At 36.0% G+C, this 22,927-nt stretch overlaps 1 protein-coding gene across 1 annotated transcript in view; it reads right to left on the reverse strand.

The window, feature by feature from the left end:
• The window catches only part of LOC132553425 (lisH domain-containing protein ARMC9-like), a 32,044-nt gene that overhangs the window by 3,665 nt on the left and 5,452 nt on the right, over positions 1-22,927 (reverse strand). The window contains exons 8-23 of the mRNA XM_060217670.1: positions 21,743-21,834; positions 17,972-18,046; positions 17,614-17,738; positions 15,239-15,353; positions 14,783-14,878; positions 14,275-14,365; positions 13,900-14,023; positions 13,311-13,450; positions 13,014-13,090; positions 11,762-11,836; positions 10,771-10,861; positions 9,924-9,976; positions 6,589-6,726; positions 6,066-6,163; positions 5,267-5,500; positions 4,643-4,845 (exon numbers count right to left, since the gene is read on the reverse strand). Of these exons, the coding sequence (XP_060073653.1) occupies positions 4,643-4,845; positions 5,267-5,500; positions 6,066-6,163; positions 6,589-6,726; positions 9,924-9,976; positions 10,771-10,861; positions 11,762-11,836; positions 13,014-13,090; positions 13,311-13,450; positions 13,900-14,023; positions 14,275-14,365; positions 14,783-14,878; positions 15,239-15,353; positions 17,614-17,738; positions 17,972-18,046; positions 21,743-21,834 (1,827 nt within the window). The remainder of the gene's footprint in view (positions 1-4,642; positions 4,846-5,266; positions 5,501-6,065; positions 6,164-6,588; positions 6,727-9,923; positions 9,977-10,770; positions 10,862-11,761; positions 11,837-13,013; positions 13,091-13,310; positions 13,451-13,899; positions 14,024-14,274; positions 14,366-14,782; positions 14,879-15,238; positions 15,354-17,613; positions 17,739-17,971; positions 18,047-21,742; positions 21,835-22,927) is intronic.

A 22,927-nucleotide genomic window follows, 5' to 3' on the forward strand; every position in this document is an offset into this window, starting at 1 on the left:
CATCTCATCAAACAGTTTATACTAATAAAAATAAATTCTAACCAAGTTTGAACTATTTCTGAAAAAAAAAATATGCTCAAAAATGCAATTTTCCTATATACAGTAACAGACACAATCACAAAACAATGACAATTATATACCACATTTAGCTAATACCTAATATACAAACTGTGTCTAACATGCAATATAGACAGTGTAGGGCCCAGGGCACTCAGAGGGTTCACATGATCCTGGGTATCACAGGGTTTATAAGGGTTAACATGACCCAGGGTATCACAGGGTATTACAGGGTTTATAAGAGTTTACATGACCCAGGGTATCACAGGGTTTATAAGAGTTTACATGACCCAGGGTATCACAGGGTTTATAAGAGTTTACATGACCCAGGGTATCACAGGGTTTATAAGGGTTTACATGATCCTGGGTATCACAGGGTTTATAAGGGTTAGCATGACCCAGGGTATCATAGGGTTTATAAGGGTTTATATGACCCAGGGTATCACAGGGTTTATAAGGTTTACATGACCCAGGGTATCACAGGGTTTATAATCATAGAGCTGATAAGGGTTTACATGATCCAGGGTATCACAGGGTATCACAGGGTTTATAAAGGTTGATATGACCCAGGGTATCACAGGGTTTATAAGGGTTTACATGACCCAGGGTATCACAGGGTTTATAAGGGTTTACATGACCCAGGGTATCACAGGGTTTATAAGGGTTTATACATGACCCAGGATATCACAGGGTATCACAGGGTTTATATACCCAGGGTATCACAGGGTATCATAGGGTTTATAAGGGTTTATATGACCCAGGGTATCACAGGGTTTATAAGGTTTACATGACCCAGGGTATCACAGGGTTTATAAGGGTTTACATGATCCTGGGTATCACAGGGTTTATAAGGGTTTACATGACCCAGGGACCCAGGGTATCACAGGGTTTATAAGGGTTTTACATGACCCAGGGTATCACAGGGTTTATAAGGGTTTACATGACCCAGGGTATCACAGGGTTTATAAGGGTTTACATGACCCAGGGTATCACAGGGTTTATAAGGGTTTATATGACCCAGGGTATTACAGGGTTTATAAGGCTTTACATGACCCAGGATGTCACAGGGTTTATAAGGGTTTTCATGATCCTGGGTATCACAGGATTTATAAGGGTTTACATGACCCAGGGTATCAAAGAGCTGATAAGGGTTTACATGACCCAGGGTATCACAGGGTATCACAGGGTTTATAAAGGTTGATATGACCCAGGGTATCACAGGATTTATAAGGTTTACATGACCCAGGGTACCACAGGGTTTATAAGGGTTTACATGACCAAGGGTATCACAGGGTTTATAAGAGTTTACAGGACCCAGGGTATTACAGGGTTTATAAGGGTTTACATGATCTTGGGTATCACAGGGTTTATAAGGGTTTACATGACCCAGGGTATCACAGGGTTTATAAGGGTTTATATGTAAATGAACCAGGGTATCACAGGGTTTATAAGGGTTTACATAAGGGTATCACAGGGTTTACATGACCCAGGGTATCACAGGGTTTATAAGGGTTTTAGGGGGACCCAGGGTATCACAGGGTTTATATGACCCAGGGTATCACAGGGTTTATAAGGTTTACATGACCCAGGGTATCACAGGGTTTATAAGGGTTTATATGACCCAGGGTATCACAGGGTTTATACGGGTTTTCATGATCCTGGGTATCACAGGGTTTATAAGGGTTTACATGACCCAGGATGTCACAGGGTTTATAAGGGTTTTCATGATCCTGGGTATCACAGGTTTTATAAGGGTTTATATGACCCAGGGTATCACAGAGTTTATAAGGGTTTATATGACCCAGGGTATCACAGGGTTTATAAGGGTTTACATGACCCAGGGTATCACAGGGTATCACAGGGTTTATAAGGTTCACATATGACAGGGTATCACAGGGTACCACAGCGTTTATAAGGGTTTACATGACCCAGGGTATCACAGGGTTTATAAGGGTTTACATGATCTTGGGTATCACAGGGTTTATAAGGGTTTACATGACCCAGGGTATCACAGGGTTTATAAGGGTTTATATGACCCAGGGTATCACAGGGTTTATAAGGTTTACATGACCCAGGGTACCACAGGGTTTATAAGGGTTTACATGACCAAGGGTATCACAGGGTTTATAAGAGTTTACATGACCCAGGGTATTACAGGGTTTATAAGGGTTTACATGACCCAGGATGTCACAGGGTTTATAAGGGTTTTCATGATCCTGGGTATCACAGGGTTTATAAGGGTTAGCATGACCCAGGGTATCACAGGGTTTATACGGGTTTTCATGATCCTGGGTATCACAGGGTTTATAAGGGTTTACATGACCCAGGGTATCATAGAGCTGATAAGGGTTTACATGATCCAGGGTATCACAGGGTATCACAGGGTTTATAAAGGTTTATATGACCCAAGGTATCACAGGGTTTATAAGGTTTATATGACCCAGGGTACCACAGGGTTTATAAGGGTTTACATGACCAAGGGTATCACAGGGTTTATAAGAGTTTACATGACCCAGGGTATTACAGGGTTTATAAGGCTTCACATGACCCAGGATGTCACAGGGTTTATAAGGGTTTACATGTCCCAGGATATCATAGGGTTTATAAGGCTTTACATGACTCAATGTATCACAGGGTTTATAAGGGTTTACATGACCAAGGTTATAACAGGGTTTATAAGGCTTTACATGACTCAATGTATCACAGGGTTTATAAGGGTTTACATGACCTAGGATATCACAGGGTTTATAAGGGTTTACATGACCCAGGATATCATAGGGTTTATAAGGCTTTACATGACTCAATGTATCACAGGGTTTATAAGGGTTTACATGACCCAGGATATCATAGGGTTTATAAGGCTTTACATGACTCAATGTATCACAGGGTTTATAAGGGTTTACATGACCCAGGATATCACAGGGTTTATAAGGGTTTACATGACCCAGGATATCATAGGGTTTATAAGGCTTTACATGACTCAATGTATCACAGGGTTTATAAGGGTTTACATGACCCAGGATATCACAGGGTTTATAAGGGTTTACATGACCAAGGGTATCACAGGGTTTATAAGGCTTTACATGACTCAATGTATCACAGGGTTTATAAGGGTTTACATGACCAAGGGTATAACAGGGTTTATAAGGCTTTACATGACTCAATGTATCACAGGGTTTATAAGGTTTACATGACCCAGGATATCACAGGGTTTATAAGGGTTTACATGATTTTAATTACATTTAATTTAGTGTTATATAATTGTGGGATCAACCTCTGTCTCTACTACAGCATACAACATCAATCAAGGGGAGACAATTCAGGGACTTATTTCTTCTGTTCATGTAATATCTACTATAATCACTACCCACTTTTCTATAATACAGAAAGCCTATGGTGACAGAAGGTGACACAAAGTGCTGATAATTAGTCTCCTCAAAGCTAGAAATACCACATTTTAATCAGTGTTATAGAGGAACACAGGATCACAGGTGATAAATATTACATACCAGTAACAATTAAAAAATAAATTAAGTATACCAATTCATGTTCATCACCATGTTATAATTTTAAGTTTAAATTAAAGGTTATGTTTGGCAGGTCAACATTAATCAAAACACCAGTATTAAAACACTACTAAGTAAGGGAGAAAACTCCATAGAACACAATATTAAGGGCCTGTTCATTTATGCAGACAACCGGTTCATCAGCACTTAAAATTTCTGCTATAAATTGTCAGACCTAGAAATTTTAAAACAGGCATTGGAAGTCGTAGTGAAAAGTTGTTGGAAAACAAAATAAGATCAGTAGGGCTGTCCTTATTTTATAAACAAACAATCCTGGTCCAATGGCCCTGGTTATTGACTAGCACAACACAGAGTCATTGACTAGTTGAACACAATATTTAGTAAGGGAGAAAACTCTGTAAGACTTTCTTACCAGTGTTTCATGTCCCTGTTAAACCAAACAATTAGAATTAAATTCACTAAGTCAGGTTAACAAGTACAACAAATAGCCCACAGACATCAATATCTCATTATCTAAATAAAGAAACGACATCCAAGAGGAATCCTAGTGTCCCTCATTGTATACATATTTAATTTGATGATGTTTAACATGGTGAACCCACAGACTTTAAGAAGGTCCATTCAGTACCTCTACAGAAAGACTGATTAACAAACTACCATTGACAATAAATGACTGCCTATTGGCATTTTAGTTTTCTCATTAATACTCCCAAAATCAACAATGCACTACTAAGGATAAAGGGAAACCTATATAAAAACATTTAAGAATGACCCACCCAACCTCTAGAAAAAGCATTATTAAGGACAGATTATGGACTGACCAGCAACAAATTTGGATTGAAATATAAATGCAATATTACCATACAATATTTATTTAAACATCTAACTATTTGAAAGTAAATCTTCACCTATAAATTCTTTTAGCATTAAAAAAAAATCAATTAATCAATTAAATCTGAATGACAAGTATGCTTCTGACATTAAAAGATATGTCAGAATTACCTACCACAACAATAGTCATGTTTGTTACTTTCTATTACATCATAAGGCACACACACCTGACTTTCCAGCAGAGCTTGGCCTGGGACCAGACTCAGAGAATTGTGGAGGGGGAGGGGCACTGCCACTGATAGAACCCCGACTTGTGGGGCGTTTGGATCCATCAGGAGTCCTCGGAAGTTTTGGAACTCCACCACTCACATCAGGGGTTCGTGGGATCTTAGGACGGGAACCGAATGCTTGGTTGTACTCTTTACCACTCCTATAACAAAGAATGCATATACAGGGCATTTCAAATTATTTAAAAATACTTTGAATGAAAACACAACTGCAAGAAACATTTTGTGAAAGGATTTTTGGAATAAATGATTGACTTAAAATTTATAAAATACAACACAGATTAAAGCCTTGTTTAATAGTTTTTTGTGTTTTTTGAAGTCAGATTCTCTGTCTATCACCCATGTCTATTAACATAGTAAATCCATATCTACTTAAATAAATGAGTATGCTGAGATCTATGCCTAGGAAAATTTTGTGTTACTTAATATGGAATAAAAGACACATGTAATCTCTTGCCTAGCAAAGGAGTTCTTATTTCTTTTCGACAGCCTAAACTTTCAACTAATTAAGTTTCAAATTTAGAATTTTAAAGGATAGTGATGTGCATATCTCTCCTAACTTACAGTTGGGAGGCTTTGCTCTGTGGGCGTAGACTTTTCTGACTAGCTTGACTCATGGGACGTTGACCATCACCACCTTCTCCATCACCGCCACGAGACATACCACGAGACGGCACACGAAGTCCGGCCTGGGCCAGACTCTCTTGTGTGGATGGACGACTGCCAGACCTAGTAGGGGGACGGTCAAAGCCTGATGGTGTAGCGTGACGCTGGGACAAACTGGACACTGCTCGGCTCCTAGAACACAAAACAAACACCTTAACACAAGTCCTATGTCTTAGGTCAGCTTCGTTGTATCAATCGTTTCTTCAATGACACAGAATGTATAACTGTAAAATAACCTTCCTGGCTACTAACTGTCACTATTCCATTGGTTCAGGTGGTCAGGCTGCATAGTGGAAATACACTTGCCTTTCACCTGTTTGGGTTTCTACACAGTCAGCCAGACCCCTCACATGCTCCAATTCAGGCCAAAGTATTGAATGATACAAGCTGAGAGCTTCTTTCACAATTTCTAAGAAATAAAGTTTATGTATGATATTTTTTATACATAATATTGTTGATAAGTAAGGTAATCAAGTTGTAATATTAATCAAGAAAGTCAACTCATAAAAATTACTGTTTATACATAGATTTTAATTGTATCTATCCTAATTTTTGCTGTTTTCCTTTTCTTTTTTTTTCCAATGTCACAGAAATTTGAAAGGCCTCTCTTGAAGACTTTAAATATTTCAGAATGAGACTTACCCTGCCTGTGAGGGACTAGACATGTGAGGGGTGACATTAGGGATGAGAGACTTACCCTGCCTGTGATGGGTGTGGTGAATCTGCTGCCCTACGCTGACTAGGGGTAACAGGTCGTTGAAGTGGAACCTGTTGGGCCATCACCATATCAGTATGCTGTAATAAAACATGTTTCTGAATCAGTCTCTATATATGTTATAAATAGTCATAGCTGAATCCGTTAACACAACCACAGGTTTTACACAGCCAACATGAACTGCTGCTTTACACCAGTGAGGAAGGGACCATCCCTAGTGTAAACCAGTGTTTACTTTTTTACCCAATCTATCAATAGACTCAATATCAATAAATGTCTCCGTGTACTTTGTATAATTGTGAATGTCTGATTGGTTATTCACAGGTTAATCCATAAAACTTTAAGACCCTACTTTATCAAAAGACCACTTTTATTTTAAAAAATGCTTTTGAAATCTTTCTTGAGTTGTCAGATTAAACAGAGTTGGCTGTATGCTAAATCTAAATCACCAGGGACAGGAGCTATCTAGAGGTACAATCATCTCCAGGAGCTATCTTCCTCTTACTCGTTTCTTGGGTTTGACAGCCACGCCCCCTTGGGCCAGGTAATCAGTAGTGAGTAGTTGTTCCCCACTAAGTTCATCGCCCTCCGGTCGGATTGGTTCATCCTTGTCAAGATCAAGCTCCATGGCATCCTGGTCCTCCTGGAAATAAAACAAACATTTCAATGACTTGGATACAATAAATTTAAGTTTACACTCAGCATTGTGCTGAATTATGAATGTGATAAATGCAGTTTCTTATTAGGTAAATCCTAGCTGTATCAGATGATGTACATTTACATCTAAGTCAGGATTAATTTCCTTTTTTATCTCAGATTAAATATAAAATGGAGTAAAGTACACTCAAGTAAAGAATTGAAAAACAAAGATGTCAGGATCCACAATAATCAAACAGAAAACTGGATTTCTATTTTAACTAGCAGTCTGTAAATTCCAATGATAAGTTTAATAAGATTCAGTATTCATGAGATCGATGGTGATATACTGAATTTTTATGTAAAATAAATAACATTCTAATATACATTTACATACTCTCATGTACTCCGAATCTTAGAAAATTGTATTTACACAATGATAAAAGTATATACTTAAAGTTCTATTAGAAAGCTAAGTTACTAAGTAATACAAAGAATCTAATGTCTGTATGGATTCTACATAGTTACTGTAGTCAATCCGACAATAAAAATATCTAATTTATCTGTCGTCGTATATCTGTCGTCGTATATCTGTACGGAGTCTACATAGTTACTGTAGTCAATCCGACAATAAAAATATCTAATTTATCTGTCGTCGTATATCTGTCGTCGTATATCTGTACGGATTCTACATAGTTACTGTAGTCAATCCGACAATAAAAATATCTAATTTATCTGTCGTCGTATATCTGTCGTCGTATATCTGTACTGATTCTACATAGTTACTGTAGTCAATACGCCAATAAAAATATCTAATTTATCTGTCGTCGTATATCTGTCGTCGTATATATGTACAGATTCTACATAGTTACTGTAGTCAGTAGGCCAATAAAAATATCTAATTTATCTGTCGTCGTATATCTGTCGTTGTATATCTGTACGGATTCTACATAGTTACTGTAGTCAATCCGACAATAAAAATATCTAATTTATCTGTCGTCGTATATCTGTTGTCGTATATATGTACAGATTCTACATAGTTACTGTAGTCAGTAGGCCAATAAAAATATCTAATTTATCTGTCGTCGTATATCTGTCGTCGTATATCTGTACGGATTCTACATAGTTACTGTAGTCAATCCGACAATAAAAATATCTAATTTATCTGTCATCATATATCTGTCGTCATATATCTGTACGGATTCTACATAGTTACTATAGTCAATCCGACAATAAAAATATCTAATTTATCTGTCGTCGTATATCTGTCGTCGTATATCTGTACGGAGTCTACATAGTTACTGTAGTCAATCCAACAATAAAAATATCTAATTTATCTGTCGTCGTATATCTGTCGTCGTATATATGTACAGATTCTACATAGTTACTGTAGTCAGTAGGCCAATAAAAATATCTAATTTATCTGTCGTCGTATATCTGTCGTCGTATATCTGTCGTCGTATATCTGTACGGATTCTACATAGTTACTGTAGTCAATCCGACAATAAAAATATCTAATTTATCTGTCGTCGTATATCTGTCGTCATATATCTGTACGGATTCTACATAGTTACTATAGTCAATCCGACAATAAAAATATCTAATTTATCTGTCGTCGTATATCTGTCGTCGTATATCTGTACGGAGTCTACATAGTTACTGTAGTCAATCCGACAATAAAAATATCTAATTTATCTGTCGTCGTATATCTGTATGAATGTTCCTATTCTTGATACTAAACTATAATAAACGTTGCTATGACAATTAAAGACGTTAGTTTTAACTCAGTATGGAGTCCATATGATTATAAGCTACAGTTACTAATACATGTACTAGCTAGGGTGATAGAAAAATCTACACTTAACTACGCATGGCATGATGAATTATCCTATTATAATGAACTTGGTATAAGGGAATGAAGCAGTCCTAACTCACATCCTGTACAAGTCAAGCTACGCTTACAAAATGGGATCAATAAAAAAGGTTTATGATAATTATACTCATTTGAAAAATAAGAAACAAAAAATATATAAATGTCAAGGTTTCTCCAAGGCAAATTTTACTGATCAATATAAAATTTTTCAAAGTGGTTAAATTTTCATAATATATTACCTGATCTCACTACAAAGATTGCATGTAATTACAGACAGTGAACAAAGGAAGGACATTTGTGTGTAGTTATTCTGGTTTCTCAGTAAAATGTGATGGAGAAACATTGTCTGCTGGTCTTACCATGAATTTATATTCCTTTATATAAACAAAACAAACAGTTCAACACACTTATCTCAACAATTCTCATCTTTATAAATAACAGCTTCTTCTAACCTACATCCCCCTCCTGTTTAAATAACAGCTCCTTCTAACCTACATCCCCCTCCTGTTTAAATAACAGCTTCTTCTAACCTACATCCCCCTCCTGTTTAAACACCAGCTTCTTCTAACCTACATCCCCCTCCTGTTTAAATAAGAGCTTCTTTTGACCTACAACCCCCTCCTGTTACTGTTAAGGTCACTGAGTAAGATCCTATCTGATCTGTTGTGATAACTGTACATGATGTTAGATACAATAACAAACTCACTCTGCTTCAGTAACAGTAAACATGTGGTTAAAACAAACACTTAGGTCAAGAAAATGCTGCATAATGTTTGTCTAAAAATCAAAATCTAATCAAATGGTGGCATTTGAATGTGAAAGCCCTATAATCATAGATGTTACATTTGTGTTCATTGCTTATTTCATTGATGTGTGGTATTTCTAATAATTTTAGTAACGATGATCTAATTACCACTTAAGATTGGTAACAGAAATAGTTAATATTGATCCTTGACCTTATAACCTCATAGATAAAGAAATCTAGACCCTTTATAAGGTTATATACAACAATCTTGTCCTTTACCCTTATAACCTTAAAGAAACAGTTACCTTGTAGCTACAGTAAACTTGACCCCTAACCACATAACCTTAAATCATCAGTAACCTTGTCCCTTGACCTTATAACCTTACAGCAGCGGCTGTGTCCCAGGTAACCATGTTAGATATAGACTTAACTAAGAGAACTATATTTATCACACAGAAAAAAGAATACAAAAGGACCCCAAGGAAGAATATTCCCATCTCAACAGCAGCCTTAGTAAATATTCTATTTGGTGCCACAGTGTACATAATTCCAACATACCAACTTATATCTAACCCATCCCACCTACCTCTTCTTCCTCCTCATCTTCATCATCAGATGCATATTCATCCACAGTCTCCGCTGAAATATAGAAACATTATAATTACAATCAACACCTTTCTTGTGTATACAGGTGAACAATAATTCTCAAATTTACAGTAAACATGAAAATGATGACAACTTGTCCTCTGACTCTTGTGAAAGACGCCTATCAGTAAATTTGTTTACTTCATGAATAAGAGTCAGTTTATCAAACACAACTGATAATCCAATTATTTATTTTAGCAGATTAAATTTATCAATCAGTATTCAACATGATAGCACGATAGCTGTGTCATAATTTTTTTTTGATATTTCACTTAAAGTTAAAACACTAATGTATTGAGATTTCCCTCTGTAATGTTTACAACAGCTAATATATTTGATATAAACATATGAAGATTTTATTTTGACATCATTAAAATAAAGTTTTCATTTATTTTTAATTCAACAGTTGAAACACTAGATAAATCAAATACTTGATACAATACCGATTACTGAACTCAAAATTATCATTGTGATTAAGAAACCATTTCAGAAAATCACACACTGGCAGGTATGATAAGTAAAATTTAAAATTATGACTTACACTAACCAATTTTGTCTTCATTAATTCAAGGGGACCAACACAAATAATGTGCCTCTAAGAAAGATGCAGACATGTTGCAGGTCAACAAAATAAAATTTACTGACAGTGAGCTGGAACAGGGTGGGCTTATTAACAGGCAGATCTAATTACCCAGTAGCACACTACTCTACAGCTGTATCATATCAGAGTGGTTTTGTTCTACAATTGACCCATGTTATTGTAAATCTGTTTAAGAATGAGGACTAACTTGAGTTGAGCTGTTTGATGATAAACTCGATCTGTCTGTTCATATCAGGTTGGTCTTCCTTGATAAAACAACGTAAAATCTCCTCCATACCCTGTAAAATAACGACCAGAATTAGTAAGATATATACATTGGTAACATCCTTACTACAGGTGTCCTGCCAACTGAGGAACTTTTATGTGGACAGTAGACGTACTCAAAAGTGCTTCACTACAGGATATACACACCACAACAGATCACAAGAGGATCTAGGTGACCATCATAATTTAATATTTATTTGTTCTTTAAAAATTGGATCTTTTCCCTTCTATTTTCTTATTTTTCTTTGTTTTTTGCTCTTTATAGCAAGAATAAAACATTACTGAAAATTTGGAAACATTTTCTTCAGGTTGGTAATGTCAATAGAAGTTCTTACACCACAACTAGTAGAATATTCTTTACTGTTGTGTTATACAAACTTCTATTCTAGTACTGAACATTTCACATCATTGACATTTAAAGTCTTTGTTAATTTTTCCACAATTTGACCCCTCTGGACATGAACATGGTTCAAGGTCATTTATTTCATAGAAATTGATGGGCTTTATTTCAGTATCCTGTCAGTCTAGACCTTTGAGAGATCAGTGAGAACATCATAACACTGGTCCTTCGTGATATTGAGAAGAAATCATTTCAAGATTTCAAATATTTTAACCCTGTGACCTTGAAAACAGGTCAAGGTAATTTCTTCTGGCAAACTTAGTCATCCTTCATCCCAGGAAACATCCAAATGAATGTCATGATCCTATGCCTTTTGACCCATCAGAAAATTACAATATAATCCTACTTTAATAACTTTACTTTAAAGGAACAATATTATCCGTCAGATTTCAAAATGAAATACAATTGTATGTGATTGTTATATATAATCCTACTTTAAAAACTTTATTTAAAAAACAATATTATCCATCAGATTTAAAAATGAAATACGATTATATGTAATTGTTATACTGACCATGGCCTTAGCCTCCTCACGGATCGATGGAATGGCTAGAATACTATACAGGGCACCATTCACATAAGGTCGAATCTGGAAAGTAGTACACACCAAGTTATCACAAGGGTATCAACATAATTCTATTGTATCAACCTTATTGTCTTCTATATAATGTAACTCTATAACATTATAACATTCATCACGTAATCAGCTTGTTTTTGAATTTTACTTTGTAATAACCCTTTTGTATATATCACTAAGTGTAACATACTCTAGAGTGTTTTTCGCTCGCTGTTCCAGCCAGAAACTGAGTTTGTATATATCACTAAGTGTAACATACTCTAGAGTGTTTTTCGCTCGCTGTTCCAGCCAGAAACTGAGTTTGTATATATCACTAAGTGTAACATACTCTAGAGTGTTTTTCGCTCGCTGTTCCAGCCAGAAACTGAGTTTGTATATATCACTAAGTGTTATATACTCTAGAGTGTTTTTCATTCGCTGTTCCAGCCAGAAACTGAGTTTGTATATATCACTAAGTGTTATATACTCTAGAGTGTTTTTCGCTCGCTGTTCCAGCCAGAAACTGAGTTTGTATATATCACTTAATGTTATATACTCTAGAGTGTTTTCTATTTGCTGCTCCAGTCAGAAGTTTGATGTCATAATACAGACAATGACATGAACTGAGAATGGCCCAACAAAATGGCTGCCATCATTCAATCTTGCCCTCCACACTTTGAATGATCTAAATGTAACTTTTCTGAGTTATGTGGTTTAAATGTCTTATGTTTTCATCTCTGATGAAATGTTATGAAACTCTTCTTAAAGTTTTAAGTTTTATCTGCTAAAATAAAAATTCCTTCGACTTGTTTCATAAAATTCACATGAAATGAAAATTCCTTTAAGACCCTATATGTCTGTAATGCATCTATGTACCATGATGAGTTTCAATATACTGTTTAGGATATAAAGTTCGTCCCGGATAGTTTGTTAACTTTCTTGTTATAAAGAAAATTCAATATCTGCAAAGGTGTACATCTTTCAGACAATTTTGATGAATCCATACTGAAAACTTTTCCAAACTAAGTACCAGTTTCTACCCTGTATTAAATCTATTACGATGATTTAAGATGATAAGTTCTTAAAGAGGTCAGAGTCATCAAACAGAATCATGTCTTAGTAACAATCTTCATCAATTGATATCTAAATGTAATGTATATCCTCAGAAGTCTAGCCTAACAACGTGGAAGGGAACACCAGTATAACTTGCCTCCTGATTTTCATGTCCTAGAAGGTCACTGAGTACTTTTAACGTCTGGTTAGCATGGGTCACACAACGCTTCTTTCCTGTATAACAAACAAAGTCATGGAATACATATTCACCATTATATATATATATATAAAATATTCAAACTCATGGCAGATTTTTTTTTACTTTTTACATCATCCTTACATCAACAGTTGTATCTATATTAAAACCCATGGTATCTTCTAAGAAAAACAGTCAGTGCCCTAATGTCTTCTGACCAACATTGTAACATGTTTTGACATATGACCAGGGTCGTACCTGATGTCCTGAGACAGAGATTCATGAGGAGAGCTACAGAGTACTCCAGTGTGTAGTCAGACAGCGAGTCGTTATCCTCCAGCACCTTGACCAGCCACTCAATCAATCCTGCATCAATCATTGCTGTCTGGAGGTTACGTCTGTTAAAGATACCATGTACATGATTAAGATAAATCAGTTTTAAATGTTAAACTGACAGATTTGGAAGGACATCAGACACCTCAAATAATGAGGTACTCCATTGAGATATTGTAAACATGATCAGGTGCTCAGTACTTACCGGAGACTGAGTTTCTGTAGAGCCCCTAGCACCATCTCCCTGGTGATCAGTACTTACCAGAGACTGAGTTTCTGTAAAGCCCCTAACACCATCTCCCTGGTGATCAGTACTTACTGGAGACTGAGTTTCTGTAGAGCCCCTAACACCATCTCCCTGGTGATCAGGTGGTCAGTACTTACTGGAGACTGAGTTTCTGTAGAGCCCCTAGCACCATCTCCCTGGTGATCAGGTGGTCAGTACTTACCGGAGACTGAGTTTCTGTAGAGCCCCTAGCACCATCTCCCTGGTGAACAGGTGGTCAGTACTTACCGGAGACTGAGTTTCTGTAGAGCCCCTAGCACCATCTCCCTGGTGACCGACTCTTTCTCTTCACTGTGGAGACTGTCCAGTAGAGAAGTAAATAGATCTTGGTTCTGAGCTAAATAGGTCCGGCCTATAAAAGAGAAAACTATTTTGTTACCTGTGGTCAGCTGTGGTACAACATTTCATGACATTTTTTCCACTGGTTGTCAAACTTCTACTTTCTCTTTTGAAGGAGTTGACTCAAGATTTATTTTTCCTCAGTAAAGGGTCATAACTCCATCAGACATATAAAATTCTAATATGAGATATCTCACAAAGAAAGAAAGGTTAAATCTCACTTATAAAGACTAAGACCTTATGTAGTGGACTATTTAAATGTACCTGCACACAAAGAGGCAAATGCATTGAAGAGTCTGGCTGCACCCTGTTTAACTAACTCATCTGATGACGTCAGAAGACCAAGCACCACTGTCTGTAATAAACATCTGTCTCATTAGTCTTCAAATACAAATCCTAATAAGGAGCCAGTTATGACAATATTATTTGGTTTCCCCTTTGTTAATATGCGAGTGTTAAATTTGCCCTGTGGGGTACCCCTTGTTAACATGATAAATATACATTTACCCTGTTGGGTACCCCTTGTTGACATGATAAGAATACATTTACCCTGTGGGGTACCATTTGTTTACACAACACATTTACATTCACCCTGTAGGGTGCCCGATGCAAACACAACATGATTACATCTACCTTGTATAGGGTCCCCCTTTGTTTACATGACAAGGTTATACAATGTATTTACCCTGTGGGGTCCCCCTTTTTTATGATGACCAGGTTATATTTACCCTGTGGGGTCCCCCTTTCCTTACGATGACATGGCTATATTTACCCTATGGGGTCCTCCTTGTACACATCCCAATAGATCATGATCCCTGTATGCTGTCATTGTAATGTCACGCTGCTGTGGGTTGGACTGTGTCAGTCGCTGTAAACAAAAACAATAGCAACAGTTAATGACTTCTAATTCAAAAACTGTGACTGAAAATTTTCAAAACCTGTTTCCTTTATCAAGAAAAGTGTGCAAACAACAGAACCTTGATGAAGGTTTAAAATATGGCGAACAGCTAGTGGTCTGAAGTCAGCTGTCAAATTATGATTACGTCCCAATAGTTATCTTATACAGTAATCAGTCTTAGGGACTGATGCAGTTTTATCCATTCTGCCCCTTTATGACCCCCTTTGATCTGTTTGTATTCAGGATAAACATCTTTTCAAAGCATGTATATTTTTTTTCATAAAACAAAATCATAAATTTGTTGAAAAGTCTAAAATTAATGATACCCACCCATCTCATCGCCTGAAGGAGAAGTGCCTTGCGTTTATTTGAAGCGTCGGCCATAGCCTGTTTGATCTTTGTAAAATCGAGAGCAGGATAAGGCTCCGGCTCCTCCATAGCTTTTCTTAAAGAGAAAAAAATCATAGTGAGATCTTAGTGTAATATAGAGTAATGCTGGGGACATATGTACAGAATATAGAGTGATGCTGGGGACATATGTACAGACTATAGAGTAATGCTGGGGACATATGTACAGAATATAGAGTGATGCTGGGGACATATGTACAGACTATAGAGTAATGCTGGGGACATATGTACAGAATATAGAGTGATGCTGGGGACATATGTACAGAATATAGAGTAATGCTGGGGACATATGCACAGAATATAGAGTGATGCTGGGGACATATGTACAGAATATAGAGTAATGCTGGGGACATATGTACAGAATATAGAGTAATGCTGGGGACATATGTACAGAATATAGAGTAATGCTGGGGACATATGTACAGAATATAGAGTAATGCTGGGGACATATGTACAGAATATAGAGTAATGCTGGGGACATATGTACAGACAATTCAGAGTGAGATCTTAGTGTTATATAGAGTAATGCTGGGAACAGATGTACAGAATATAGAGTAATGCTGGGGACATATGTACAGAATATAGAGTAATGCTGGGGACATATGTACAGAATATAGAGTGATGCTGGGGGCATATGTACAGAATATAGAGTGGTGCTGGGGACATATGTACAGAATATAGAGTAATGCTGGGGACATATGTACAGAATATAGAGTGATGCTGGGGACATATGTACAGAATATAGAGTGATGCTGGGGACACATGTACAGATGTACAGAATATAGAGTGATGCTGGGGACATATGTACAGAATATAGAGTGATGCTGGGGACATATGTACAGAATATAGAGTAATGCTGGGGACATATGTACAGAATATAGAGTAATGCTGGGGACATATGTACAGAATATAGTGATGCTGGGGACATATGTACAGAATATAGAGTAATGCTGGGGACATATGTACAGAATATAGAGTGATGCTGGGGACATATGTACAGAATATAGAGTGATGCTGGGGACATATGTACAGAATATAGAGTAATGCTGGGGACATATGTACAGAATATAGAGTAATGCTGGGGACATATGTACAGAATATAGAGTGATGCTGGGGACATATGTACAGACTATAGAGTAATGCTGGGGACATATGTACAGAATATAGAGTGATGCTGGGGACATATGTACAGAATATAGAGTGATGCTGGGGACATATGTACAGAATATAGAGTAATGCTGGGGACATATGTACAGAATATAGAGTGATGCTGGGGACATATGTACAGAATATAGAGTAATGCTGGGGACATATGTACAGAATATAGAGTAATGCTGGGGACATATGTACAGAATATAGAGTAATGCTGGGGACATATGTACAGAATATAGAGTGATGCTGGGGACATATGTACAGAATATAGAGTAATGCTGGGGACATATGTACAGAATATAGAGTAATGCTGGGGACATATGTACAGACAATTCAGAGTGAGATCTTAGTGTTATATAGAGTAATGCTGGGAACATATGTACAGAATATAGAGTGATGCTGGGGACATATGTACAGAATATAGAGTGATGCTGGGGACATATGTACAGAATATAGATATGTACAGACTATAGAGTAATGCTGGGGACACATGTACAGAATATAGAGTAATGCTGGGGACATATGTACAGAATATAGAGTGATGCTGGGGACATATGTACAGAATATAGAGTGATGCTGGGGACATATGTACAGAATATAGAGTGATGCTGGGGACATATGTACAGAATATAGAGTAATGCTGGGGACATATGTACAGAATATAGAGTAATGCTGGGGACATATGTACAGAATATAGAGTGATGCTGGGGACATATGTACAGAATATAGAGTGATGCTGGGGACATATGTACAGAATATAGAGTAATGCTGGGGACATATGTACAGAATATAGAGTAATGCTGGGGACATATGTACAGAATATAGAGTAATGCTGGGGACATATGTACAGAATATAGAGTAATGCTGGGGACATATGTACAGAATATAGAGTAATGCTGGGGACATATGTACAGAATATAGAGTAATGCTTGGGACATATGTACAGAAAAATCAACACTGAAGGATAGACAATACTTTCTGTTTTGCAGCAACGGAGAAAACAAAATATAAATACTGCCAAGTGACAGAGAATAAGAAAGATTTGCTATGATTATGAGAGATAAACAACCAGAGATATTAACCTTTCTGAATGATTCATAATTAGATCAATCTACTGTTTAGAGTAGTTAATCAGAGATATTTACTGTTTCGGAGCAATGGACTGTCGTAGGAATTGACTGGCTGTGCCTGGACGTGTAAAGTCAACAGACTGGTTCATGTGGGCACTGAACAGACGAGCGCATATCTCCTGTAGATACTCCGGAGTAACCTATACACAACAAAGGTCAGAAGTTCAGAGGTCAGATTAACTTATACAAATTTACAAGTAAATATTTCAATGTTCGGTTCAATGATTCTCATTTTGTATATACACTACAGTTCTTGTTTCAAACAGAAAATTGCAGAGGTGATTGACATCAGAGCAGTACTTCTACATACTGTAACATCACAATATAAATCCTTATGTGTAAAGGACACTGCGTTGTATGGTACATTACATACTGGTTTTCCTGTGACTGTAGACTCCAGGGCCTCCACCAGGTCAGCTGTTATCCCTATAAGGTTGTGGTAGTCAGCCTGATAAAATAACAAGTTATATTTCATGTATTTTCTGTATCAATGTCACTTTATTTGAAATATAATAATTGTACATGTAATTCCTTTTTCTGACGATGAGATAATAAATGTACACTATAGTAGGAAACAATGAGTCATTTTCTTTGTTTAAATGAACATTACATATACAGAGTACAAAAAATTACATGTAACTGTGCATAGAAGTCATTGTTAAATACCAAACTTGTTTGAGATTCGGAGTATGGCTGTTTGAAAAGTTTTTTTTTAATTCAACCAGCAGAGAAAACAAACAACCATAAAATATGATTCTACATGATCAATAATGCAAACTGGAATGAATGCATTGAATCAGAAAGTGGAAAAAAATCTATTTTCTTTAGACAAATTTCATATCTTGATGGACAACTCATCTCACCTAACAGTCTTAAGATGTTTTCCGTCTCTGATAACCACATTACCTACAGTAATATTACATGCCTACTCTTTTTATGCAATTTTTTAAAGGAGTACTGATAAGTCAAAATCTCTCCTATTTCAGTGAACAAAAGCCAACCAGTGATTTCTTAGAAATTTTCTAAAAAGTATTGTGACATAAGTAAGAAGAAGGGGGCATAACTCTGTGAAAGTTTGAGATAGGAAGGTAGAGCAGACATTAAGTAATTGGTTAAAAAAAATTAAAGATGAAAAATGAAAAAGAAAAATAGGATAAAAGCTAGCAACATTCAGAATAATTAATATATGTATAATTGTGCAACAAGCTTTAATCTTTAAAAAATAAAATTAGAATTAAAATTTGTAATTATTTAATCAAAAATGCAACAAGCTGAAAATACGCAGCGATATACGTAGTATAATGGAGATATATACTCCCGTAGACAATCAGAAAATAGCATAGGCTTCTACAAAGGTGGGTGATAGCATGATTTTGGTGTTGTCTGTATGAAGAACAATTGGATTGAGGATTAATAATGTTGCCAGGCTATTCCATTATAACTACTTAGCTGATCAACTCCAGGTCATGGCTGCTGTGCTTGTCATGTACTGTACAACTGTTACATTCATGGAGGTTTTATTTCTATGTATTTTTACTTCAAACAAATTAATAAAATCACAGAATGATACACAGTTAAAATTGGCATTAATTTTTACTGGTGGATTTTGCTGGGTACCACTTACCTACAAAATTAAGTGCCAACCAATTACTGATATTTTTAGGGTAATTATGACAACATTTAAGCACCACAGAAATATCTGATATCACAGTACAAGGTTATGATAAAAGTTTTCATTTCCAGTGAAATGAGACATATTTACAATGAAGAAATAGTAAGGTCATAAGTTTGGAATTATGGATCCTACAAGCATGTTGTTGTAATGGTAAGTGTTTTTCCTCTCTTGATTTTACAGCAGCCTGTGCTGAGAAAACTGAGAAAAATAGTTTTCTGAAAAATTTGGGAAAATATTGATGGTTTTTGTTTCATTTTAGGAAACACTGTGACACATTTTAGGCTAGATTAAAAGCAATTTTTTGGGGTAAAACAAGGCAAAGAATTATCGCTGATATTAGATCTGAAAAAATAAAATCTTTCTGATGGCCAAATATTTGACATGAACTTTTCTAATGGTCCAAAATTACTATAAACAATAAGACAAACCCTCGCGCGCTTACATCCGGGCCAACAAGAGTGATTAGTATAAGTTGACATAACTTGTTTCGCAATTGTTGTAAAATAAATAAAGTTTATATATTTTAGGCTAGATTAAAAGCAATTTTTGGGGTAAAACAAGGCAAAGAATTATCACTAATATTAGATCTGAAAAAATAAAATCTTTATGATGGCCAAATATTTGACATGAACTTTTCTAATGGTCCAAAATTACTATAAACAATGATCAGATCAAACATAATAGCCATTCCATATGTCCCAGTGTGTGGTATTGTGTGACAATAGCCATTCCATATGTCCCAGTGTGTGGTATTGTGTGACAATAGCCATTCCATATGTCCCAGTGTGTGGTATTGTGTGACAATTTCCATATGTCCCAGTGTGTGGTATTGTGTGACAATAGCCATTCCATATGTCCCAGTGTGTGGTATTGTGTGACAATAGCCATTCCATATGTCCCAGTGTGTGGTATTGTGTGACAATTTCCGTATGTCCCAGTGTGTGGTATTGTGTGACAATAGCCATTCCAAATGTCCCAGTGTGTGGTATTGTGTGATAATAGCCATTCCAAATGTCCCAGTGTGTGGTATTGTTGATGTACATCTATGTCATTAATCAGACTATAAACATATCTGGGCAGTACTTAGGGCTATTATGTAAAAAACCCTATATCTTCTTAGAATTCTAAAAATAATAACGAAAAGATCCTACTTCTTTGTGGCTGCCCTCATGTTATCTAGTACCTATTTGTCATAACAAAATAATGGTCCTTTAAAAACAAGGGTCTACACACATAAAGAGGTACACAGCACACAAGAAAAAATAAAACATTTATACGCCTGACAAGTTAAGAGGCGAGCCGCTTTCACTATTACTTTAGAAGCACAATAACACAGAAACATACGCATGAATTTAAAACTTCCTTCATTCTATCAATGATATTGATAAGTCTGACTACAGTAGAGGGAACAACAGGCCAACGACAAATACATCACAAAATATAATCCGACCTTCTAACTAACACAATCAATTTGTTCTGAATGGCTATTTTAGTGGTGGGTGGGGGATGTTTGATCATGGCATAAAACTTAAAATATCATCATTATTACTGAGACAAAACAAAAACACAAGTATAAGATATTGTTTGGTTGGCTTTCTAAAACTTTAAAGGTTGAAGAATTGAGTGGACATAGATATGAAAATATGAACAAAATTAAAAAACAATGAAAAAAACATTTAGAATTCATAGAAATTCAAGACAAATGTAAAGATCAAATAAACATCTAAATTCAAAAACAACAAACAATAAAAATATTGATGCAAGCTACACCAGAAGCCACTACCAAAAATACTCATTCTCTCGGACAATGGGACACGGAAGTCAAAATTTAGACACAACACTTTTAAATTTAACAAATATTTTGGTAACCATGGATACTAAATGACCGAGCTAACAATTCAACATCTGGTTGTCATGGTAAACTATATATCTGTTACTCACCAACGTTGCCCTAGCTGGTGTTAAAAGATAAAAAAACGTATTAGATTTACAGTAAGTAGTTATAATCAGATATTAGTGTGCACAGGCATTAGTTGGCCATTTGTATGGAGATGTGTAACAGGATTGTAGACACACACCCTAAATCATGTAACACCCTTGTGAGAGTAGGTTAAGTGTCAGATGGAATGGACAGCGAAGTTCCTCAAACATCAGCTCCTGCCCTGGTTACAGACTGTATTCCAGATTACACAATGTTATCTCCATTCACAAGGTAAGAATAAAGGTATTTCAGCATCATCACAGATTCTTAAAACCATTTATGTAGAAATGTAGATATTTCACAGTAAATTTTCCTTTGTATTATAACACAGAAAGACAGCCATTACATCAAAGTATTGATAAATCTGTGACTACAGTGACAGGAGCTGTGAGATGAGGATTTGTGTGTGTTTAGTACATAGCAGCTGAAAAAGTGTGAAGAGAGCATGCCCATGCATACATATATACATATATATATGATTGCTGTACCTGTAGACGATTGTGTCGTTTAATGTACGACATTGTCTTTCTCTCAGCATCCACAAGTTGTTGCTGTAGGCGGGAGATCTGCTGGAAATTATCTGATAAAGACATATATTTTAGAAACAGAATTGAACACCACTATCATACATATGGTGGACACTTGATAATTCAGACACCTTTGTTTCTGACCAAAATCAGCCAGAATACGAGTTTGCACCAGACTGCAAACTGAACTTACCAACAGTTAACTGTCCAATTTAACCGGAATTATCTTCCTGAATATATTAGGATGAAGCTGTCAGTATCATGTTGTGGGTTGTTTTACTTTGTGGTATTTAATGGAAGTACATGGTGTATTTATAAATGTTTTTCATTGCCTACTAAAACATTAATATCATTTAAATTAATGTTCATTAAAGTCTATTACCTGGAGCCCCAGTTTGATATCAATAATGATATTTTACTAACTAGTAACCTGCAAGTTTTCTGAATATAAAATGCACTTTTTATGTATTTATGAGTATTTTTGTACAATTCAGAAGTCAATGTCCTGGTGAATAATTTCAGTATTACATATTTGTTTCAAAGACAACTTCGCAACTCATTACAAACATTGATATCATATTGAACCTTTTGATTAAACAACAAAACATCTGGTCATTTCATGCTAAGGGCAAGTTCAATCATTGACCATTTACTATAATCTAGCTGTTCCATCTATAATCAGGCTGTTCTATCTATAGTCAAGTTGTTCATTCATTAGTCTGGCTGTTCCATCTACAGTTTGGCTGTTCTATCTGTAGTCAAGCTGTTCTATCATTAATCTGGCTGATCCATCTGTAGTCAGGTTGTTCTATCTATAGTCTGGCTTTTCTATCTATACTCAAGTTGTTCTTTCATTAGTCGGGCTGTTCTATCTATAGTCAAGCTGCTCCACCATTAGGCTGGCTGTTCCATCTATAGTCTGACTGTTCTATCTTATGTGGTTACACAAGTCAACTCCAACCAATCACTGCCATGCATCCAAATGAGGGTAAATGTGGTGCTTTGGTCTGACCATTTCATATCGTTTTGAGCTGTAATTGTCTAGAAACGCACAACTCTTTTCACTATACATGTGTAATACAAGCTACCAAAGTGAGTTCAACCTTACTATAGCACAATTTAAGTAACTAAAGATGGTGATTGAAC

The sequence above is a fragment of the Ylistrum balloti genome, unplaced genomic scaffold, assembly GCF_031769215.1.
Source record: "Ylistrum balloti isolate Yb309-2 unplaced genomic scaffold, AGI_CSIRO_Ybal_v1 Utg370326, whole genome shotgun sequence".
In the NCBI taxonomy this organism is placed as follows: Eukaryota; Metazoa; Mollusca; class Bivalvia; order Pectinida; family Pectinidae; genus Ylistrum; species Ylistrum balloti.